The sequence below is a fragment of the Pelophylax lessonae genome (genome assembly GCF_965119305.1).
Source record: "Pelophylax lessonae genome assembly, chromosome: 3".
Classification (NCBI taxonomy): domain Eukaryota; kingdom Metazoa; phylum Chordata; class Amphibia; order Anura; family Ranidae; genus Pelophylax; species Pelophylax lessonae.
The window spans coordinates 15483409-15508872 of NC_138770.1; the positions used below are offsets into that span (position 1 = coordinate 15483409).

General features: G+C 45.1%; 3 protein-coding genes and 1 pseudogene across 4 annotated transcripts in view; 1 reads left to right on the forward strand and 3 right to left on the reverse strand.

Moving 5' to 3' along the window:
* Positions 1-25464, reverse strand: part of LOC309550230 (uncharacterized protein) — a gene marked incomplete at its 5' end in the record, with an annotated part of 1091635 nt that overhangs the window by 326253 nt on the left and 739918 nt on the right. The window lies entirely within an intron of this gene.
* LOC309548741 lies at positions 237-13943 on the reverse strand (annotated as a pseudogene). Its single transcript has 3 exons — positions 13900-13943; positions 3329-4638; positions 237-268 (listed from the first exon to the last, which is right to left on the reverse strand). The product of its transcript is annotated as an uncharacterized misc_RNA (transcript).
* The window catches only part of LOC309550765 (uncharacterized protein), a 42464-nt gene continuing 30973 nt past the window's right edge, over positions 13974-25464 (reverse strand). The window contains exons 2-6 of the mRNA XM_082251100.1: positions 15152-15279; positions 14942-15065; positions 14728-14825; positions 14442-14648; positions 13974-14319 (exon numbers count right to left, since the gene is read on the reverse strand). Coding sequence (XP_082107226.1) covers positions 14116-14319; positions 14442-14648; positions 14728-14825; positions 14942-15026 — 594 coding nt within the window. The 5' untranslated portion in view covers positions 15027-15065; positions 15152-15279 and the 3' untranslated portion in view covers positions 13974-14115. The remainder of the gene's footprint in view (positions 14320-14441; positions 14649-14727; positions 14826-14941; positions 15066-15151; positions 15280-25464) is intronic.
* On the forward strand, positions 17008-25362 carry LOC309548742 (uncharacterized protein; the record flags this gene model as incomplete). Its single annotated transcript, XM_082248693.1, has 2 exons — positions 17008-17100; positions 24150-25362. 2 exons carry the CDS (start codon positions 17008-17010, stop codon positions 25296-25298), a joined length of 1242 nt encoding a protein of 413 aa, XP_082104819.1. The 3' UTR covers positions 25299-25362.

The window sequence follows — 25464 nt, forward strand, 5'->3', positions numbered from 1 at the left end:
TGATTGATAGGGGATCAAATACTTATTTCACTGATTAAAATTCAAATCAATTTATAACTTTTTTTAAAATGCTTTTTCTGGATATTTTTGTTGTTATGCTGTCTCTCACTGTTAAAATAAACCGACCATTAAAACTATAGACTGATAATTTCTTTGTCAGTGTGCAAACTTATAAAATCAGCAGGGGATCAAATACTTTTTTCCCTCACTGTAGCCCGCAAGCCTCACGTTGGGTTTCACACAGTCCTGCTACCCTCGGAGACTGGATCTGGGAAATGGATAAACGAATGTTTGAGAAATATACTCATGCTCAACGTAGTGCCTCCCGGAACTTTGAAAAAGAGTGGAAAATAATGGAAGGATGCCTCACGTTCCAATTTTTCCTAACTCTAACGTTTAATGAAGGTTGGGTATGTTCTCTCTTATTGGTGGAGAGTGACAGGTCAGGGACAACCTGGTTTTCAGTGCCAGGTGACCTGGACTGTCCTCAGAATGGACCGAATTTTCCCACAATGACACGATGTTGTGTTGTTGGGGACTGGGATGGAACTGGGCAAATGGAGATGTGTAGAGCAGTGATCTCCAAACTGCGGCCCAGGGGCCAGATTCCCTTTGCGTGTGTAGCACAATTCCCAGCCACGGTGCTGGATATAGGTCCCCCTGGGTCACCGGTAGCAACAACAGCACATTTAAGCATGTTTCTCCAAGTGCGAGCACTGAGACAATGACCAATCTAGTATCTTTGGGTTTTTAGATTTATTTAGGAACTTGGACAGGAGAAGGGATGAGTGGGATACTCCTGCAACTGAACTATGCAAAATCTAGCGGGGACTCTGAAAAAATGCTGCTTGACGCTGGTTAACGCTGGCTGGATGCCTGTTAACGCTGACTTGACGCTGGTTAACACGCTGGTTAACACTGGCCGAATGCCGGTTAGCGCTGGATTGACTCTGTGACTTTACCTTTGACTAAGTAAGTCCTTTCTAGCTCCCTGAGGTACTCTTGCTTGAGGTAGCTATTTATACACCTTTGCTTTACTGCTGAATGCTTCAGGGCCCACACTGGCACCCCCTTTACTTCCCTATCTTCAGAGTTTGGACACTTGGCACCCCCTTTCACTCCCACAACTACTGGTTAGCTGGCTCCTGGATCCCCTTGACTTTCTGGAGTGCTCCCCTCTCTTAGGCAGACCCTGGGCAGATCTTAAGTACTCACGACGATACTGTTTTTTCTGAAGGCCTCTGCCCAGCAGCTCCACTTGGTCAGCAACACTCAGGAAGACTAATGTCATAGACAGGTTGCCAAAAAGTTTAGGGCTTTAGAAAGGGCCTCCAATGGCTGTCAATGTGGTGCCTTCTCCACTCTCCATCTCACTAATAAAACCCCAATGGATGACTCTCTATGAACTGATCACATTCCAATCACCGATCATCTAATCATTGGTAAAAAAGAAGACTCGGCACAGAATATTGTACGAAGAGTTTTTATTGGACAAGATCAGAATAAGCGATTACCACACAGTAATGATATGAATAAAATAAAGCTTAAATCTTTTATAATAGAATTAACAAATGTGTCAAATGTATAAATAATCATACATTGGTTGGACCAATAAAAAGCCGACTACTTCAATAAATCAAAAAGGAGCAACAACATGAAGCAACCAATAGAAAAGGTTCACCAGTGAAAGATAAATCCTGATTGGCTGCTGTGGGTTAATGCATGTTACAGTGATCTTTTTCCATCCAGTAGGTTAGATCTATATACATATTTATAAGAAGAACATAAAAAGAATAAAGCATTTCCCGTTAGGTCCTCATGCAGTTGCATAATAGGCCATGTATTGTCATGATTGCCCACTTGTTGCCTTGTGTATTGCCCGTCTATTGCCTCTTGTATTGTCATGAATGATCACCTGTTGCCTCATACATTGCCATAATTGTCCATCTCTTGCCCCCTATAATGTAATGATTGCTCACTGCTATATAACATTTCCAAAAAAAAATAATTAAAAAAAAAAATCAATTTTTTTTAACATTTTAGGCCAATTTGTTTTCTGCTACATATTTTTGGTTAAAAAAAAAATTGCAATAAGCGTATTTTGATTGGTTTGCGCAAAAGTTATTGCGTCTACTAACTAGAGGAAAGATTTATCTCATTTTTATTGTTTTGTTTTTTTCTTACTAATATTGGCGGCAATCTGCAATTTTAGTGGGAATGCGACATTGCAGCGGACAGATCGGACCCCTAACTGACACTTTTGGGGAGGACCAGTTACATTAGTACAGTAATCAGTGCTAAAAATATGCACTGTCACTGTACTAATGGCACTGGCAGGGAAGGGGTTAACCCTGTGGGTGATTTATGGGGTTAACTGTGTACCTAGGGGAGTGATTATAACTGTGGGGGGGCGTGGCTTGTAAAATGACCATAGAGATCTGTGATCCTATATAGAAGGCTCTCTATGATCATTCCAGGGAAGAAGAACGGTCAGATGTGTTTACAAAAGCAGACCGTTCTTCTCTCTCAGTGGGGAACGATCGCGGGTGACCGGCAGCAATCGGAGCCGCCTGACCCACGCATCAGCTTCCCTGCTGATGAGTGGGGGTGGGAGTGTGCCGGCGTGCGCTCGCCCCCTAGCTGCCTCCAAGCGACTGACGTAGACGTACGTGGGTTTGCCTGGGAGTACTGCGGCAGTAAAAAGGCGGCGTGTGGTAGGGAAGTGGAGAAGTTTGAGTTGAGGTGACGGGGCGGAATATATGGAGGAAATCCATTAGAAGATAAATCTTCCCCCAATCCGATCTGTGTGAGAGGAGAAAACATCAATTCCCACTTCTCACCATCAAACGCTCCCCACAGACACACGCGGTAGGCGGGATCTATCTGCTATGTGTAGGAGGGGCCTTCCTAGTATTATCTCTCACTTCTCTATTCCATATAAACCGCACTTCATATAAACCGCTCTGCGCAATTTTATACCGGAACATGTTAGGTATCTATTTACTCACCGTGACATCTTTCACATTATACAAAAAAAATTGGGATAACTTTACTGTTTACTTATTTTTAAACGCGGGGAAATGTATTTTTTCCCCAAAATGGCATTGGAAAGACCGCTGTGCAAATACCGCGTGACAAAAAAATATTGCAACAACCGCAATTTTATTCTCCGGAGTCTTTGCTAAAAAACATATTTAATGTTTGGGGGTTCCGAGTTATTTTCTAGTTAAAATATTGATTTTAACTTGTAAACCACACAAGTCAGAAATGGGCTCAGTCCTAAAGATAAAACAGTTCCCGCACTTTGAACATTAACAGGTAAGCTCACCTGTGTGTATTCTCTGATGGCAAAGGTTTCCTTTATTAATAAGACATTTCCCGCACTTTGAACATGAATAGGGAAGCTCACCTGTGTGTATTCTCTGATGGCGAAGAAGGGTTTCTTTATTATTAAAACATTTCCCACACTCTGAACATGAATAGGAACGCTCAGCTGAATGTATTCTATGATGGCTAAGAAGGTTTCCTTTATTATGAAAACATTTCCCGCACTCTGAAAATGAATAGGGACGCTCACCTGTGTGTATTCTCTGATGGCAAAAGTGGTTTCCTTTTTCATTAAAACATTTTCTGCACTCTAAACATGAATAGGTATGCTCACTTGTGTGTATTCTGTGATGGATAAGGTTTCCTTTATGTATAAAACATTTCCCGCACTCTGAACATGAATAGGGACGCTCACCCGTGTGAGCTCTCTGGTGCTCATGAAGGTATCCTTTGTAACTAAAACATTTCCCGCACGCTTAACATTTATAGGGACGCTCACCTGTGTGTATTCTCTGATGCGTAAGAAGAGCTCTTTTATCCTTAAAACATTTCCCGCACTCTAAACATGAATAGGGACGCTCACCTGTGTGTATTCTCTGATGGCTAAGAAGGTTTCCTTTTTTATTAAAACATTTCCCGCACTCTGAACATGAATAGGCACGCTCACCTGTGTGTATTCTCTGATGACTAAGAAGGTTTCCTTTATGATTGAAACATTTCCCGCACTCTGAACATGAATAGGGACACTCACCTGTGTGAATTCTCTGGTGCTGAAGAAGGTATCCTTTTTGGCTAAAACATTTCCCACACTCAGAACATGAATAGGGACGCTCCCCTGTGTGTATTCTCTGATGCCTAATAAGAACTCGTTTATCATGAAAACATTTCCCGCACTCTGAACATGAATAGGGACGCTCACCTGTGTGTATTCTCTGATGGCTAAGAAAGGATACTTTTTGATTGAAACATTTCCCACACTCTGAACATGAATAGGGAAGCTCCCCTGTGTGTATTATTTGATGCAGAAGAAGGTGTCCTTTCTGATTAAAACATTTCCCGCATACTGAACATGAAAAGGGTTGCTCCCCTGTGTGTATTCTCTGGTGCTGAAGAAGATTTCCTTTTTGACTAAAACATTTCCCGCACTGTAAACATGAATAGGGACGCTCCCCTGTGTGAATTATCTGGTGCTGAAGAAGGTTTTTTTTCTTTTTAAAACATTTCCCGCACTCTGAACATGAGAATGAATTCTCTCCTGTATGGTATAAAGAAGATTCCCTGAGATGAGATGGTTTCCCGCACCCATCGGCACTGTGAGATATTAGAGGACTATGTGAAGTATCAGGAGATTCCAATGATCTCCTCCAATGGTGAGGTCTGTCAGGTATATTATGAGGAACGGGATTTACTTCTGGAGAAGATGCCATGTCATTATCTTCTGTAGTCACATCTTCCTCCGATGTCCTTCTATTCCCACCACAGAGTCCGTCTGTCAGAAGACAAGAAAAATTACCAAGAGTTTTCCACACTCATATACACTGCTCAACACTTTATAATCAGAGTATAGCATCAAGTCAGGGAAACTCCTGGGATATTCATCTGGTCAGTCAAGTAGCAGAGGGGGTTGTTACCAACAGGTGCAGTAGATGGGCAACAATGAGACAACCTCCAAAACAGGAATGGTTTTACAGGTGGAGGCCACTGACATTTTCCCTACTCATCTTTTCTGAGTGTTTGTCACTAGTTTTGCATTTGGCTGGGGTCAGTGTCACTACTGGTAGCATGAGGCCATACCTGGACCCTATAGAGCAGGGGTCTTCAAACTATGGCCCTCCAGCTGTTCGGGAACTACAATTCCCATCATGCCTAGTCATGTCTGTGATTGTTAGAGTTTTTCAAAGCCTCATGGGATGTGTAGTTCTGCAACAGCTGGAGGGCCGTAGTTTGAGGATCCCTGCTATAGAGGTTGCACAGGCAGTCTAACTCCTCCAGGATGGCACATCAATACCTCCCATTGCCAGAAGGTTTGCTGTGTCTCCCAGCACAGTCTCAGGAGCATGGAGGAGATTCCAGGAGACCGGCAGTTACTCTAGGAGAGCTGGACAGGGCCATAGAAGATCCTTAACCCATCAGCAGGACCGGTATCTGCTCCTTTGTACAAGGAGGACCAGGATGAGCACTGCCAGAGCCCTACAAAATGACCTCCAGCAGGACACTGGTGTGAATGTCTCTGACCAAACAATCAGAAACAGACTTCATGAGGGTGGCCTGAGGGCCCGATGTCCTCTAGTGGTCCCTGTGCTCCCTGCCCGGCCCTGTGGAGCTGGATTGGCATTTGCCATTGAACACCAGAATTGGCAGCTCCACCACTGGCACCCTGTGCTTTTCACAGATGAGAGCAGGGTCACCCTGAGCACATGTGACAGACGTGAAAGGGTCTGGAGAAGCCGTGGAGAACATTATGCTGCCTGTAACATCGTTCAGCATGACCGGTTGGGTGGTGGGTCAGTGATGGTCTGGGGAGGTGTATCCATGGAGGGACGCACAGATCTCTACAGGCTAGACAGTGGCACCCTGACTGCCATTAGGTATTGGGATGAAATCCTTGGACCCATTGTCAGACCCTATGCTGGTGCAGTGGGTCCTGGGTTCCTCCTGGTGCACAACAATGCCCGGCCTCATGTGGTGAGAGTATGCAGCCAGTTCCTGGAGGATGAAGGAATTGATACCATTGAATGGCCCCCACACTCGCCTGACCTGAATCCAATAGAACACCTCTGGGACATTCTGTTTTTCAGTCCATCCGATGCCTCCAGGTTACACCTCAGTCTGTTCAGGAGCTCAGTGATGCCCTGGTCCAGATCTGGGAGGAAACACATTACCCAGTCCATACCAGTATAAATCCTAACCCATTACCCAGTCCATCCCAGTATAAATCCTAACCCATTACCCAGTCCATACCAGTATAAATCCTAACACATTCCCCAGTCCATACCAGTATAGATCCTAACCCATTACCCAGTCCATACCAGTATAGATCCTAACGCATTACCCAGTCCATACCAGTATAGATCCTAACGCATTACCCAGTCCATACCAGTATAGATCCTAACCCATTATCCAGTCCATACCAGTATAGATCCTAAAACATTACCCAGTCCATACCAGTATAGATCCTAACACATTACCCAGTCCATACCACTATAGATCCTAACATATTACCCAGTCCATACCAGTATAGATCCTAACACATTACCCAGTCCATACCAGTATAGATTCTAACACATTACCCAGTCCATGCCAGTATAGATCCTAACACATTACCCAGTCCATACCACTATAGATCCTAAAGCATTACCCAGTCCATACCAGTATAGATCCTAACGCATTACCCAGTCCATACCAGTATAGATCCTAACGCATTACCCAGTCCATACCAGTATAGATCCTAACGCATTACCCAGTCCATACCAGTATAGTGTCAGGGATACAGCCGTACTGGCATTTCTGCCAGTACAAGTCATGGACGCTCCTGGCTCAATCGACACAGCCCTCTGCTGGCCCGTCAGGGAAATGGCCATAGGAGAACTGGCAACATTGCCAGTAATAGCAATGATCGTTCCAGCCTCAATTGACACTGCCCTCTGCTGGCCTATAAAAGGTGGCCATAGGAGCAGACTCATTGCTGGATTATCTCTCAGCTTCCTGTGTTCTTGTGCTTCCTGTTTGGACTTCCTGTTGTGACCCGGCTTGTTTCTGAACCATCTGATGTCCTCCTGGTGTTTGACCCTTGGCTTGCCTCTCGGACTTTGCTCTTGCTACCACCTGCCTGTTTTCCCAGTGTATGACCCCGGCTTGCCTAAGGACTCTGTTTCTGCCTGCTCACCTGTGTATGACCCCGGCTCGTCCCTGCTCTGCTACTTACCTTGCTCTTGGACTGATCACCGGTGTTTGACCCTCGGCCTGGCTTTTACTACTCCTCTAGTTGCCTGCCTTACCCAGAGTTCCTGAAATCATCTGGTGTTCACCGCAGGCGACCTGTGCTACTTGGGACGCTTCACCTCCTGTACCACTTCCAGGGGTGACTCGCACTGAGCTGCAAGGGAAGCCCTCTCTGCACTTCGGCCTCCATCCAGATTGTGACATATAGATCCTAATGCATTACCCAGTCCATACCAGTATAGATCCTAATGCATTACCCAGTCCATACCAGTATAGATCCTAATGCATTACCCAGTCCATACCAGTATAGATCCTAATGCATTACCCAGTCCATACCAGTATAGACCCTAATGCATTACCCAGTCCATACCAGTATAGATCTTAACGCATTACCCAGTCCATACCAGTATAGATCTTAACGCATTACCCAGTCCATACCAGTATAGATCCTAACGCATTACCCAGTCCATACCAGTATAGACCCTAATGCATTACCCAGTCCCTACCAGTATAGATCTTAACGCATTACCCAGTCCATACCAGTATAGATCTTAACGCATTACCCAGTCCATACCAGTATAGATCTTAACGCATTACCCAGTCCATACCAGTATAGATCCTAACGCATTACCCAGTCCATACCAGTACAGACCCCATCGCATTACCCAGTCCATACCAGTATAGATCCTAACACATTACCCAGTCCATACCAGTATAGATCCCAACACATTACCCAGTCCATACCAGTATAAATTCTAACATATTACCCAGTCCATACCAGTATAGATCCTAACGCATTACCCAGTCCATACCAGTATAAATTCTAACATATTACCCAGTCCATACCAGTATAGATCCTAACGCATTACCCAGTCCATACCAGTATAGATCCTAATGCATTACCCAGTCCATACCAGTATAGATCCTAATGCATTACCCAGTCCATACCAGTATAGATCCTAATGCATTACCCAGTCCATACCAGTATAGACCCTAATGCATTACCCAGTCCATACCAGTATAGACCCTAATGCATTACCCAGTCCATACCAGTATAGATCTTAACGCATTACCAAGTCCATACCAGTATAGATCTTAACGCATTACCCAGTCCATACCAGTATAGATCCTAACGCATTACCCAGTCCATACCAGTATAGACCCTAATGCATTACCCAGTCCCTACCAGTATAGATCTTAACGCATTACCCAGTCCATGCCAGTATAGATCTTAACGCATTACCCAGTCCATACCAGTATAGATCTTAACGCATTACCCAGTCCATACCAGTATAGATCTTAACGCATTACCCAGTCCATACCAGTATAGATCTTAACGCATTACCCAGTCCATACCAGTACAGACCCCATCGCATTACCCAGTCCATACCAGTATAGATCCTAACACATTACCCAGTCCATACCAGTATAAATTCTAACACATTACCCAGTCCATACCAGTATAGATCCTAACGCATTACCCAGTCCATACCAGTATAGATCCTAACGCATTACCCAGTCCATACCAGTATAGATCCTAACCCATTACCCAGTCCATACCAGTATAAATCCTAACACATTACCCAGTCCATACCAGTATAGATCCTAACACATTACCCAGTCCATACCAGTATCTAGGTCCTGAGTCTAGGGAAGCAGCTGGCAACACTGAGAAGAATCTCCATACTGAAGGAGAGCTGGGAACGTACCAGGGGCCTGCACAGAGGAGAGTGAAGATACAAGGGTGCAGGCATCAGAGCAGAGTAGTTGGGTGACAGTTAGGAAGGGTAGAAGGGAACAAGGCAAGGAGGCCGGTCCTGGGCTGGAGCACCCCAATAAATACGCCCAGTTGTGTGATGTTGGGGAATCCAGTCAGGGACCAGCATTGCTGGAGCAGAGAGATGCCCCTAGCTGCCAGGGGAAGAACTCCTCCAGTGAGGGCGGGAGCAAGGGAAAGGAAAGACAGGTTCTGGTGGTAGGGGACTCACTTACTAGAAGGAAAGAGAGGGCAATATGTGGAAAAGACTGTAGGTGCCGAACTACCGGCCCTTTAGTAAGGATGGGCTGCACCTTAATGGGGACGGTACAGCTCTTTTGGGGAGAAAGATGGCCACCAAGTTGGAGGGGCTTTTAAACTATAAGACGGGGGGGAGGGCTCAGAAGTAGAGTCAGGAGGGAGCAAAGAACAGAAGGCAGTAGTAGAGTCAGCAGCGACAGTAGTTCCATAATGTCAATTGGGGGGTCTGTGCGGGAAAACCTCAGACCAATCAGGAATAAACATAATCACCATTCACGATCAACTTCCACAAAACTAAGAGGGGTATATGCTAATGCCAGGAGCCTAGGTAATAAAATGGATGAGTTGGAAATGTTAGTACATGAGGAGGACATAGACCTTGTGGGAATAACGGAAACTTGGTTCGACCCCTCACATGACTGGCTGGCCAATATCCAAGGGTATTCGGTGTACCGGAAGGACAGGGTAGGAAAAAGAGGGGGAGGGGTATGTCTCTATGTCAAGAATAATGTAAGGGTGATAGAGAGGAGTGATATTATGGAAGGGATGAGTATGGAGTTAGAATCTGTGTGGGTAGAACTCCATAGGGAAGGAGAAAAAGGAAAAGTCGTTGTGGGGGTTTGCTATAGGCCACCCAACCAAAGGGAGGAGGTAGAGCTGGAATTTATATCACTATTGGGAAAATTGGCAAAACTGGGATCAGTCATCATATTGGGGGGACTTCAATTATCCCGACATTGACTGGGATGAGAGGACTGCACACTCACAGAAGACCCGTCTATTCATGGAAACTTTACAGGACAACTACATGTCACAGTTGGTGGATTCCGCTACTAGAGAAAATGCAATCCTGGATCTATTGATCACTAATGACCCAGACATAATCTCGGAGGTAGGAGTGCAGGACAACCTGGGCTCTAGCGATCACAGGATGATCACATTTAGCGTAAATAACAATATAACAAGGCAAGTGGGGAACATAAGAACCCTAAACTTCAGAAGGGCAAACTTTCCAAAATTGTGCTCAATGATGGAAAGGGTAAACTGGGACCAAACCCTGGGAACACTGACCACAGAGGACAAATGGGAATGCTTTAGGAACATATTAAACAAATGCATCTCACAGTGCATTCCTATAGTTCGGGTCCCATTGATTTCAATGGGGTTCTGAAATACGGACCCGAACTTTCAGGAAGTTCGGGTGTTCTGGTCGAACCGAACTTTTCAAAAGTTCGATCATCCCTATTAATCAGCACGGGTTTATAAATGGGCATTCTTGTCCAACCAATCTCTTAGCATTCTACGAGGAGGTGAGCTGTGAGCTAGATAGGGGCAGACCAGTGGATGTGGTGTACTTGGATTTCGCTAAGGCGTTTGATACAGTTCCCCACAAGCGCTTAATTAATAAAATAAGGTCTGCAGGTATCGACCGCAGGGTTTGCTCTTGGATACGGAACTGGCTTAAAGGGCGTGTCCAAAGGGTGGTAATAAACATACTCAGACTGGTCTGGGGTGGTAAGTGGGGTCCCCCAAGGCTCAGTCCTGGGACCAACCTTGTTCAATTTATTCATAAACAGCATTGAGGACGGGATCAGGAGTTCGTTATCAGTTTTTGCAGAAGACACAAAATTGGGCAGGGCAATAACTGCACAGCATGAAGCAGATATCCTACAGAATGACCTGGACAAAATTACGGAGTGGGCAACAACATGGCAAATGAGGTTTAATGTGGAGAAGTGTAAGGTTTTGCACTTGGGGACTAAAAACATAAAAACACAATACACGCTGGGGGGGAAACTTTGGGGGAATCAAAAATGGAGAAAGATCTGGGAGTATTGGTAGATGATAGATTAGGCAACAGCATGCAATGTCAAGCGGCAGCTGCCAAAGCCAGCAGAATATTAGCATGCATAAAGAAAGGGATGCATTCCAGAGATAAGACTATAATCCTTCCACTTTATAAAACTCTGGTCCGACCGCATCTGGAGTATTCTGTCCAGTTCTGGTCGCCAGTCCTCAGGAGGGATGTGTTGGAGCTGGAGAAAATCCAGAGAAGGGCAACTAAACTAATTAGGGGATTGGAGGATCTCAATTATGAAGAGCGTCTGCAATCGCTCGATTTATTCTCCCTGGAGAAGAGACGTCAGCATAGAAAAAAAACTATTCAGTCGCAAGGATTGCATGGGGACTCAAGGACATACAATGCGATTAGAGGAGAAACGCAACGCGGGGGGTTCTTTACTGTTAGGGCTACAAGATTGTGTCTCTACCACAAGAGGTGGTTTCTGCGGGTAGTATGGTGGCTTTCAAAAGATTCTTAGACTTACATCTCAAGGATCAGGACATTCAGGGGTATGGGAGATGATTACGGTCACACACACCTATAAAAGGTTGAACTGGATGGACTATTGTCTTTATTCAACCTCAACTGCTATGTAACTATGACCTGCTGTATGATAGTAAATGGCAGTCTCAGTCTGGACCTACGCCAGGCCACGCCTTGATGTGCGGGACACCTACTCACTATCTACCGATATAAAATGTCCAGCTGGTAGAAAATGGGTGTAACAAAAGAGAATCCATATTATGTGTAAATATAGCAGTGGATAGAGGGGAGAGAGCAGAAGTCAGGACTATGTAATGTATAACATAGAGTATATAGTGCAGGGGTCAGGAGTATGTAATGTACAACATAGAATATACAGTGCAGGGGTCAGGAGTATGTAATGTACAATATAGAGTATATAGTGCAGGGGTCAGGAGTATGTAATGTACAACATAGAGTATATAGTGAAGGGGTCAGGAGTATGTAATGTACAACATAGAGTATATAGTGCAGGGGTCAGGAGTATGTAATGTGTAATATGAATGTAGAATCCCTCTGACATCCAAAAGGCAGGATAACGCCTCCAAAAGCCAGGGGCGGGCTAGCATTTCACCCCAGGGCTGAATCCATGGCATAAATACCGGGACCAAGAAAGGATATTGGGTGCCAGTCACTTTTGTATTTTTAAAGTGCTATTGCAGAATGGTTCAGGAGGTGAGGGGTTGGGGGGGATGGGGGTCTCAGATACCATGGCAGATCACTTACAGGCTCTGCAGATCAATGTCTACTCTCACAGTGTCAGAACCTATAAGCCGACTGAGTAACACTGTAAGCACATTCCCAAATTTCAGTGCGTCCTCCAAGTGACCAGGCCCTCCTTAGAGATCGGCCTTCTTCATGGCTCTCTCCAGCAAGGGGCCTCCCCTGGGTCTCCTCCTTGGCACAGCTTCCTCCAGACCAGGCAGGACAGCTTCACAACCACTTCAGCACATGTTAGGCCCCAAAACAGGCTAATGGACCGAACAGCAGAGCTCCATCCAGCAGCCCCTCCCTACACCTCATCCCAGGGGAAGAGAGCGAGCACATGGCCTGTCCCAAATATTTATTTCCTCCCCCAGCATGCACCAGTGACATAAACCTCCTACTGGATTGGCTGACAGAAAATATAAATATTCTTAATGTAAGACATTAAACCCAATGAAAATATTTATTATATTGCAGCTTATCGATTCTTAGATGTGATGTTAGTTTTCCTTTTTAGGATTTCTTATATGTTCATCTGGTGATCTGGCCAGTAAATCTGTTCTATAAGAGCTTCAATGCTAAAGCAGAATGTATCAGTTACTGGCATGGGGCAGACCATTTACCACTGACAGGGGTGCTTACAATGATCAGCTTTTATTTATTCTTGTAAAACTTTTATCCCAAAGGAAAAAAACTGTTTGCTGTAACTGATTATAAAGTGTGAGATGGAGTTTGGCTTAAATTTGTTACTGTATTTAAATCTGATAATACATCTAACACTCCCCCAGACTGATAACGCTGCTGTCTCCAGAGTGGGGGCGCTCTAATACAGAAGGTGTGACCAGGTGAAAACAGAGGGGGAAAAGCCTTTAAAAGAAAAGTAATGCAGCCACCACATCCAATGATCGGTAAGCTGCAATGTGTGACATTTTTGGTTTTGGGTTTATTATCATTTTAGTTTGGTTGGTGAAATGTCATACTATGTCCAGTGATAGCGGTGACATCTACTGGCCACAGTGAGAAATCACAACTCAGCTTAAGCTTAGGGAAAAAACAGGCGAAAAAATGAACCATCAGTCTGAGCTAAGTACAGCCCAGCCAAAAACTAACATGACATAGTAGTCTCTATTTAAGACAAGCTGTAACTTCAGATCCCCGTCCCCTTTTTTCTGACTGCTCAGACAAACTGTCTAAATTCTGGATTTCTAACAGATGTAAAGAAGAGAGAAATTCGGATAAAGGGGTACAACTTATGTAGGAGGATTTGTTTCATCTCTGTGTATCACCTGAGGCCAATCACTTCACTGGGTATATGGAGGGTTTACACCCACTCTAAATGTTTACATGAGACAAGTTGCCGAGGTCCCACACCGCTGCCTCCCATCTCCTGAGACTGCACTCAGTGACTTGGGTGTGAGACTATACAGACATATCCCTCCACCCGGCACAGCCAGCAAATAACAGAGCAAGTAACCCTGGGAGAATTGTTTTGTCAGAGATCTTACTAGACCCGGGCATGGGGCAGAAGACCCGAAGAACAAACCCCAGGTGTCTAGATCTGGTAACGTCTATGGTGAAAATGAACATTTTTGCTGCCAGCTGAAACCCAGAATCTCCATAAATCCAGTCTAGATACATAAATTGTGTCTGCAGCACAGAGAAGGAAGATTATCCGAGAGAAATACAGGAATACAGGACGGGGAACACAGCTCAGGAAAGTGACCAGGGGATTACAGGCTGATATCACCCAGTCCCCGCCCTACTCTGGACCAATCAGTGAGCAGTATGGGTGGAGGAATGTATTTAGTGTTAATGACCCACCTGTGCTGATCTCTGTAGGAGTGTCCTCCTCTATAAATGTCCCCGTTATTCCATCCTCCTCCATAGACTGCTGATTATCCCTCACACATCTCTCTTCTTCTTCTGATTTAACCTCAAATTCTATATCAATTGGATCTCCACTCTAAATCAAGAAAATAAGAGAGAATATCATCTGTAAAATATAAGATTTATTATTGTGACATCACATAAAAATCCACACATTGTCTCCATGAGTCTGTGTTTTATAATCTCTGTCTCACCAACCTTGTAACAGTGAGGGATGGTGTGACCTTCCTGTGTGGAATCCCGGGAATACAGAGGACGGGGACATCTCTCTGGTGGGTTCCTGGTATTAGGTGGCTCCATCATATCCTTGTGTCCTTCTGAAAACTCCTCCATCACTCCATACTCCTCATCCTCCTCTTTATACTCTTCTTTAACATCAATATTATCATCCCCGAGGTTTCCACTCTGAATATATAATAAAACATTCATTGTAACAAGCATGCTGTGTATAAATCAGAACTACCAATCATTGTCACTCATCTACCTGATGATGGTGGGGGATGGTGTGACCTTCCTGTGTGGAATCCCGGGAATACAGAGGACGGGGACATCTCTCTGGTGGGTTCCCATTACTGGATCCATCTGTAGGAAACACACACACTGACTGAATACATTGTTTCTATGTGTTTATCAGATGATGGGGGATCTAGGTGGAGCCTCCGTACTGCTCTCTCCTTTACAATAAAGTCTCCTCTTACCCGGTGATGTGAGGGGCGGCTGATTCTCCATCATGACGTCCTTGTAGAGATCCTTGTGTCCTTCTAAATACTCCCACTCCTCCATGGAGAAATAGACAGTGACATCCTGACACCTTATAGGAACCTGACACACACAATGATACAGTCACCATCCAGACACATCCCTTGTCTGTTACTGGATAATGTCCCAGAATTCCCAGCACCACTCACCTCTCCTCCATGATCTCTCTGGTGACTTCTAGAATCTTCTTTGTATTTCTCTATTCTATCAGGGAGGGAGGTGGAGGCAATGTGATGGTCATATGATCTCCAGACTTCACAGGAGGAAAACTCTAGATCTGAACACAAATAGTAAAATCAAATGAAATTCCCAGAATCCTCCTCACCTCACCATTCAGGTTTCCATTTGATTAAAGCCTCACCTCAGACTGAGGTATAATTTACCCACACAGGACCCCCACACTACGCAGGGTAAAAGCTTGTTGCAGGCATTCTGACATCATTACATACAACGCAGGACCAACAGACCCACTTTGCTAGTGAGGATGCCAAGGCTCCGCCCACATCCTAAGAGCATGAGAAAAAAAGCCAGATGGATGGACATTGGGGGGAGGAGCTGTGAGGTCAGTGTGATGTCATAGGACATATAGACTCTGAATGTAGGGACATTTGAAGGGGAAGATTTGAGGGGTGCTCTATATGAGGATCCGGTGCAAACCAAATCATTGTTCCCGGGTCCCTCCCACTTCTCCTAAAATAAAGAGTGAACTTTGACCTTTACCATACAGAAATCTGTCAGGAATGTGTGAAAGTAATCTCTCATGTGATCAGGTGACGTGCGGAGGAGGAGTGTAAATAGCAGACAATTTTCTCCGGAGCTTCTAATGGTGGGGATGGATTTTGCTGAGTGCTGGTGCCAAGTATCCACCCCACAGGGTCACTGCAGGTGTGGAGAAAAGCTGTGTAAGAGGATATGGAGGAGAGATGAGGAGGAGATCCAGGAATCAGGATAAAGGTCAGGACAAGCATCAGACGAGCGCATCCAAGAGATGAAGCCGGGGTCACTACACAGGAAATCAATCCAAGGAAACAACAGGCAGGACGAGGAATAGCAAGAAGGAGCTCAGAGACAAATGAGAATATTGCTCAGCCAATGGGAGATAATCTCAGCATGACTTACATAATGAAGGAGATGAGGGGGAGAGGAGGTGACCATAGATACGGGGAAATTCAGCTGGTTCAGCAGGGATCGCTCACATTTCCATCCATGTGTGGTCACTGCCGGATAAAAGTCACTCCATCAGCGGCTGCAGCCAATAGCTTCATCACTGATCTGTGTATTCTGAGAGCGGAGGAGCGCCCCCATTGTCAGAATACAATAGTGCAGCGGGGAGGATCCCCCTCCAATGTGTGGATGGAGGGAATTGCCTCCGTTTTTTCCACTCATCCCTCTGGCTGAACGATAAAACTGAACCATGTATGGCCGGATTTGGGAGCAAGATATATTATTCATCAACTGATCCCCCTGAAGGGGTTAATCTAGGTTTCCACACTATATGGAGATAAAAGACATCACAGTGACTATGGAGGAAGAGGACGGACATGACAGGGGGGGGGGGGGTTACTGGGTGTAAATAGAAAATAAGATCTTATTACCTCCTCTGCTGCCACTTCCAGTAATGTCTCCTCTCTCTACTTCCTATGGAATGTCGTGTGTGTGTGTGTGTGTGTGTCTGACATCACTTCCTGTCTGTATTCCATAGAGACTTCCTGTCTGGGTAGAGGTGAGATCACCACCTTGTGGAGCTCAGAGGAACTGCAGCCCTGAGAACTGTCTGGTAGTGTGAACACGGCCTTGTGCTGTGTGTGTATATACTGTATATCCTTCCCCTTTCTCTCCTCCCTGAGTGTGTAGGAAGAGGCGGAGCTCCTGCTGGAACAGCGGTCGGAGGAGGAAGCAGAGTCTAGGAGGGAGACTGACAGAAAGCGCAGTAGACTTGCAGGGCTGCAGTTCCTCTGATCTCCACAAGGTGGTGATCTCACTTCTACTCAGACAGGAAGTCTCTATGGAATACAGACAGGAAGTGTTGTCAGATTCTGACAGGACATTCCATTTTGTAGGACGGAGAGAGAAGACAATGCAGGAACTGGCAGAGGAGGTAATACGTAGATTAACCCCTTCAGGGGGATCAGTTGATGAATAACATATCTTGCTTTCAGAGCTGACCATACATGGTTCACTTTTATTGAGTGAAAAAAAAATGAAGCAATTCCCCCATCCACACATTGGAGGGGGGATGGAGGAATCCTCTCCACTGCACTATTGTATTCTGACAATGGGGGGCGCTCCTCCACTCTCAGAACACACAGAATAGCTATTGGCTGCAGCCGCTGATGGAGTGACTTTTATCCGGCAGTGACCACACATGGATGGAAATGTGACCGATCCCTGCTGAACCAACTGAATTTCCATGTCACCCTAACCACTTAAGCCCCAAGCCTATTTTTGACACTTTTTGTTTACAAATTAAAATCAGTATTTTTTGCTAGAAAACTACCCAAACATTATATATATATATATATATATATATATATTTTAGCAAAGACTCTGGAGAATAAAATGGCGGTCATTGCAATATTTTTTGTCACACGGTATTTGCGCAGCGGTCTTTCAAATGCAATTTTTTTGGAAAAATTACGTAAAATCACATTACACAAAAAACTAAACAGTAAAGTTAGCCCATTTTTTTTTGTATATTGTGAAAGATGATGTCACGCCAAGTAAATAGATACCTAACATGTTATGGTTTAAAATTGCGCACACACGTGGAATGGCGACAAAATACGGTTAATAAATATCTCCATAGGCGACGCTTTAAAAATTTTTAATAGTTACCAGTTTAGAGTTAGAGTGTAGCTCTTTTTTTTAATTTATTGCTCACGGTCTAGCGATCGCGGCGATACCTCACATGTGTGGTTTGAACAGCGATTTTATTTGCGGCGCAACTTCCGTATACGTTTTCTTTCATCCCTTGTGACAGCAATATGTGCAGTGACAGGTACTCTTTATGGAGGAATCGAGGGTCTAAAATACCCCAAACCCCTCCACTGCACTTCCATGTATTCAAAACACCAAAACTGCATTTTTGAATACATTCACTTTTTTAATCTGCCGTCTTTGGCAGCCGAGTAACCCAGATGTGACGTCATGGATGCCGCCTCCGGGCTACGTCATCGGAGACCCGATCAAAGCCGCATCTGGCTTAGATCGGAACTCCATCCAGCCGGCAGACGCGAGACCCGGGCAGAGCTGTGGAAGGTGGGGGGAGGGGGGGGCATCATCTCCCGCTCGCCGGGGTAACGATCGAGCGGCTCTCGGTCATTACCGCCGGAAAGCTGACCGCCGGCTCTAACAAACGGTACCTAGATGATGCCTCCACCTAGAGGCATCATCCCGGAACAACTACTTAAATTGATTCGACATAGGTCTACGTCAGTTTGCGTTAAGTGGTTAAGTGACTTCCTCCCCTCCCCCTCATCCCCTACATTATGCAAGTCATGCTGAGATAATCTCCCATTGGCTGAGCAATATTCTCATTTTCCTCTGAACTCCTTCTTGCTATTCCTTGTCCTGCCTGTTGTTTCCTTGGATTGATTTTCTGTGTAGTGACCCCGGCCTCATCTCTTGGATGCGCTCGTCTGTCGCTTGCCCTGACCTTTATCCTGATTCCTGGATCTCCTCCTCATCTCTCCTCCATATCCTCTTACACAGCTTTTCTCCCCACCTTCAGTGACCCTGTGGGGTGGATACTTGACACCAGCATGCAGCAAAATCCATCCCCACCATTAGGAGCTCTGGAGAAAATTTTCTGCTATTTACACTCCGTTCCTCCACACGTCACCTGATCATATAGAGGGCCCCTCAAATCTCCCCCTCCAAATGTCCCTCCATCCAGAGTCCATATGTCCTATGACATCACACTGACGTAACAGCTCCTCCCCCCCATGTCCCTCCATCTGGCTTTTTTTCCCCATTCTCTTAGTATGTGGATGGACCCTTGGCATCCTCACTAGCAAAGTGGGACTGTTGGTCCTGCGTTGTATGTAATGATGTCAGAATGCCTGCAACAAACTTTTACCCTGCGTAGTGTGGGGGTCCTGTGTGGCTAAATTATACCTCAGTCTGAGGTGGGGCTTTAATCAAATGGAAACCTGAATGGTGAGGTGAGGAGGATTCTGGGAATTTCATTTGATTTTACTATTTGTGTTCAGATCTAGAGTTTTCCTCCTGTGAAGTCTGGAGATCATATGACCATCACATTGCCTCCACCTCCCTCCCTGATAGAATAGAGAAATACAAAGAAGATTCTAGAAGTCACCAGAGAGATCATGGAGGAGAGGTGAGCGGTGCTGGGAATTCTGGGAGATTATCCAGTAACAGACAAGGGATGTGTCTGGATGGTGACTGTATCATTGTGTGTGTCAGGTTCCTATAAGGTGTCAGGATGTCACTGTCTATTTCTCCATGGAGGAGTGGGAGTATTTAGAAGGACACAAGGATCTCTACAAGGACGTCATGATGGAGAATCAGCCGCCCCTCACATCACCGGGTAAGAGGAGACTTTATTGTAAAGGGGAGAGCAGTACAGAGGCTCCACCTAGACCCCCCATCATCTGATAAACACATAGAAACAATGTATTCAGTCAGTGTGTGTGTTTCCTACAGATGGATCCAGTAATGGGAACCCACCAGAGAGATGTCCCCGTCCTCTGTATTCCCGGGATTCCACACAGGAAGATCACACCATCCCTCACCATCATCAGGTAGATGAGGAACAATCACTGATAGTATCATTAGGATCTGTACATTATCTGCATTGTTACCATTGATGTCATTTTTATTATATATTCAGAGTGGAAACCTGAGAGATTCTAAAGTTGAGGTTAAAGAAGAGATAAAAGAGGAGGATGACGAGGATGGGGCGATGAAGGAGTCAGAGTTTCTAAAAATACACAAAGATCTGTACCAGGACACCATGGTGGAGTCATCCAGCTACAGAAACCCACCAGAGAGATGTCCCCGTCCTCTGTATTCCCGGGATTCCACACAGGAAGGTCACACCATCCCCCACCATCATCAGGTAGATGAGTGACAATTATTGGTAGTTCTGATTTATATACAGCATGTTTGTTACAATGAATGTTTTATTATATATTCAGAGTGGAATCCCCGGGGATGATAATATTGATGTTAAAGAAGAGTATAAAGAGGAGGATGAGGAGTATGGAGTGATGGAGGAGTTTTCAGAAGGACACAAGGATATGATGGAGCCACCTAATACCAGGAACCCACCAGAGAGATGTCCCCGTCCTCTGTATTCCCGGGATTCCACACAGGAAGGTCACACCATCCCTCACTGTTACAAGGTTGGTGAGACAGAGATTATAAAACACAGACTCATGGAGACAATGTGTGGATTTTTATGTGATGTCACAATAATAAATCTTATATCTTACAGATGATATTCTTTAATTTTCTTCATTTAGAGTGGAGATCCAATCGATATAGAATTTGAAGTTAAAGCAGAAGAAGAAGAGAGGTATGTGGGGGATGATCAGCAGTCTATGGAGGAGGATGGAATAACGGGGACATTTATAGAGGAGGACACTCCTACAGAGATCAGCACAGGTGGGTCATTAACACTAAATACATTCCTCCACCCATACTGCTCACTGATTGGTCCAGAGTAGGGCGGGGGCTGGGTGATATCAGCCTGTAATCCCCTGGTCTCTTTCCTGAGCTGTGTTCCCCGTCCTGTATTCCTGTATTTCTCTCGGATAATCTTCCTTCTCTGTGCTGCAGACACAATTTATGTCTCTAGACTGGATTTATAGAGATCCTGGGGTTCAGCTGGAAGCAAAATGTTCACTTTCACCATAGACATTACTAGACCTAGGCACCTGGGGTATGTGCTTTGGGTCTTCTTCCACTTTTTCAGTTTTTCACTATAGGTGTTATCAAACCTAGGACATGTGTTTTGGTTCTTCATACCCGGTTCTAGTAAGATCACTGACAGAACAATTCTCCCGGGGTTACTTGCTCTGTTATTTGCTGGCTGTGCTGGGTGGAGGGATATGTCTGTATAGTCTCACACCCAAGTCACTGAGTGCAGTCTCAGGAGATGGGAGGCAGCGGTGTGGGACCTCTGCAACTTGTTTCATGTGAACATTTTGAGTGGGTGTAAACCCTCCATATACCCAGTGAAGTGACTGTCCTCAGGGGATACACAGAAATGAAACAAATCCTCCTACATAAGTTGTACCCCTTTATCTGCATTCCTCTCTTTACAAAGTCCAGAATTTAGACAGTTTGTCTGAGCAGTCAGAAAAAAGGGGACGGGAATGTAAAGTTACAACTTTTCCTTAATAGAGACTGCTATGTCATGTTAGTTTTTGGCTGGGCTGTACTTAGCTCAGACTGATTGTTCAGTTTTTCGCCTGGTTTTTCCCTAAGCTTAAGCGGAGTTGTGATTTCTCACTGTGGCCAGTAGATGTCACCGCTATCACTGGACATAGTATGACATTTCACCAACCAAACTAAAATGATAATAAACCCAAAACCAAAAATGTCATACATTGCAGCTTACCAATCATTAGATGTGGTGGCTGCATTACTTTTCTTTTTAAGGCTTTTTCCCCTCTGTTTTCACCTGGTCACACCTTCTGTATTAGAGCGCCACCACTCTGGAGACAGCAGCGTTATTAGTCGCGGGGGGGGGGGGGGGGGGGGCGGAGAGTGTTAGATGTATTATAAGATTTAAAAACAGTAACAAATTGAAGCCAAACTCCATCTCACACTTTATAATCAGTTACAGCAAACAGTTTTTTCCTTTGGGATAAAAGTTTTACAAGAATAAATAAAAGCTGATCGTTGTAAGCACCCCTGTCAGTGGTAAATGGTCTGCCCCATCCCACTAACTGATACATTCTGCTTTAGAGTTGGGGCTTTTATAGAACAGATTTACTGGCCAGATCACCAGATGAACATATAAGAAATCTTAAAAAGGAAAACTAACATCAAATCGAAGAATCGATAAGCTGCAATATAATAAATATTTTCTTTGGGTTTAATGTCTTACATTAAGAATATTTATATTTCTGTCAGCCAATCCAGTAGGAGGTTTATGTCACTGGTGCATGCTGGGGGAGGAAAAAAATATTTGGGACAGGCCATGTGCTCGCTCTCTTCCCCTGGGATGAGGTGTAGGGAGGGGCTGCTGGATGGAGCTCTGCTGTTCGGTCCATTAGCCTGTTTTGGGGCCTAACATGTGCTGAAGTGGTTGTGAAGCTGTCCTGCCTGGTCTGGAGGAAGCTGTGCCAAGGAGGAGACCCAGGGGAGGCCCCTTGCTAGAAAGAGTCATGAAGAAGACCGGTCTCTAAGGAGGGCCTGGTCACTCACTTGGAGGACGCACTGCAATTTGGGAATGTGCTTACAGTCGGCTTATAGGTTCTGACACTGTGAGAATAGACATTGATCTGCAGAGTCTGTAAGTGATCTGCCATGGTTTCTGAGACCCCCACCCCCCCCCTCACCTCCAACCCTCACCTCCGGAACCATTCTGCAATAACACTTTAAAAAGACAAAAGTGAGTGGCGCCCAATAACCTTTTATGGTCCCGGTATTTATGCCATGGATTCAGCCCTGGGGTGAATGGTTAGCCTGCCCCTGGCTTTCGGAGGAGTTATCCTGCCTTTTGAATGTCAGAGGGATTCTACATTCATATTACACATTACATACTCCTGACCCCTGCACTATATACTCTGTGTTGTACATTACATACTCCGGACCCCGTTACTATATACTCTATGTTGTACATTACATACTCCTGACCCCTGTACTATATACTCTGTGTTGTACATTACATACTCCGGACCCCGTTACTATATACTCTATGTTGTACATTACATACTCCTGACCCCTGCACTATATACTCTATGTTGTACATTACATACTCCGGACCCCGTTACTATATACTCTATGTTGTACATTACATACTCCTGACCCCTGCACTATATACTCTATGTTGTACATTACATAGCAGATTTCTGCTCTCTCCTGTCTACCCACTGCTATGGTATATATACACATAATATGGATTCTCTTTTGATACACCCATTTCCTACCAGCTGGACATTTTATATCTGATGATTTGATTGGAGGACAGACTTTTACATGTTGATAATGATGTGATAACTTCCTCAAACTTTGGACACTTAAACAGAAAGTGATAATGAGGGAGGAGTCGGTAACCCAATGATGGTGGTCTTCAGGATCAGTCCAGTCTTCATCTTGGTTGTTCTCCCCCCATCCTCACTCTCTGACCTCTGGTGGGGCTCAGCCCCGCTGTTATTCATGACTAAATCATGGACTAAATAAGGAAGTGCAGGACTTCTTGTGTTGGGAACATGGCAATAATCCCCTCATCACTGTCACTCCTATAAAGGACAGTTCTCGTTGTTTCCTCACTCTCTGACTAAGGTCCATGAATAAAGAAATGAACTGGTAGGAGATCAGAGGACCCATTTACTAGTCACAGGCAATGGTAGATAGTGAGTAGGTGTCCCACACATCAAGCCATGGCCTGGCGTAAGTCCAGACTGAGACTGCCATTTACTATCATACAACAGGTCTTGACTTGATGTGTGGCTCCTGGGACACCTAGTGACCCTCTACCATTTACTGGTTACCTTGAGGGGGGAATTGTAAGATCCTCAGAGACAAAGCTGCCTGATGTGGGCAGAGTCCTGGTTTAGGGGAACCAATCTACTGATGTCTAGTAATAATCTTTGTATTTCTATTTTAGTACATGGATGGGAGATGAGGAAAACCTCAGAGGATTGTCTGGCTTTGTCTCCAGACTGTAAAGTAGAAGATCAGGACATTACACAGTATAGTCCAGGAGAAAAGCCGGCTACCTCAAATGTCCATCCGGCACCACACAGTGTAGATGGACCATCGTATTCCTCTTATCCTGAGGAACCTCAGACTGTGAGGGACAGTGCTGGACCATCGTATTCCTCTTATCCTGAGGAACCTCAGACTGTGAGAGACGGGGCCGGACCATCGTATTCCTCTTATCCTGAGGAACCTCAGACTGTGAGAGACGGTGCCGGACCATCGTATTCCTCTTATCCTGAGGAACCTCAGACTGCGAGGGACGGTGCCGTCCTTACAACAGATAAGAGGTTCTCCTGTACTGAGTGCGGGAAGTGTTTCCGTTTAAAATACCAACTTAATGTGCATAAAAGATCTCACACTGGTGAGAAGCCATATTCCTGTCCTGAGTGCGGGAAATGTTTTGCATACAAGTCCAATTTTTCCAGACATCAGAGAACGCACACTGGTGAGAAGCCGTATTCCTGTCCTGAGTGCGGGAAATGCTTTCCATCACAGTCCCATCTTTCCATACATCAGAGATGGCACACTGGTGAAAAGCAGTATTCCTGTCCTGAGTGCGGGAAATGTTTTACACAGAAGTCCGATCTTTCCAAACATCAGAGATTGCACACTGGTGAGAAACTGTATTCCTGTCCTGAGTGCGGGAAATGTTTTACACAGAAGTCCGCTCTTTACACACATCAGAGATTGCACACTGGTGAGAAGCCGTATTCCTGTCCTGAGTGCGGGAAATGTTTTGCACAGACGTCCGCTCTTTCCAAACATCAGAGATCGCACACTGGTGAGAAACTGTATTCCTGTCCTGAGTGCGGGAAATGTTTTACACAGAAGTCTGCTCTTTCCACACATCAGAGATTGCACACTGGTGAGAAGCCGTATTCCTGTCCTGAGTGCGGGAAATGTTTTGCACAAGCGTCCGCTCTTTCCAAACATCAGAGATCGCACACTGGTGAGAAGCCGTATTCCTGTCCTGAGTGCGGGAAATGTTTTGCAGAGAAGTCTTATCTTTCCACACATCAGAGATCGCACACTGGTGAGAAGCCGTATTCCTGCCCCGAGTGTGGGAAAGATTTTTCAGAGAAGTCCACTCTTTCCACACATCAGAGATTGCACACTGGTGAGAAGCCGTATTCCTGTCCTAAGTGCGGGAAATGTTTTTCACGGAAGTCCGCTCTTTCCACACATCGGAGATCTCACACTGGTGAGAAGCCGTATTCCTGTCCTGAGTGCGGGAAATGTTTTTTAGAGAAGTCCGCTCTTTCCACACATCAGAGATTACACACTGGTGAGAAGCCATATTCCTGCCCTGAGTGCGGGAAATGTTTTCCACAGAAGTCCAATCTTTCCAGACATCAGAGATCTCACACAGGGGAGAAGCCACATTCCTGTCCTGAGTGAGGGAATTGTTCCTCACTGAAGTCCTTTTTTCCTGTACATCAGGGGTCCCACACAACCCTCGAGGTGTATTAGTGCCTTGGGTGCGGGAAATGTCTTCTATATGAATGTTGGTGGACATGTGGGGTAGAAGCACACCGTGATATACTGTATAAAAAGTGGTTGAAAA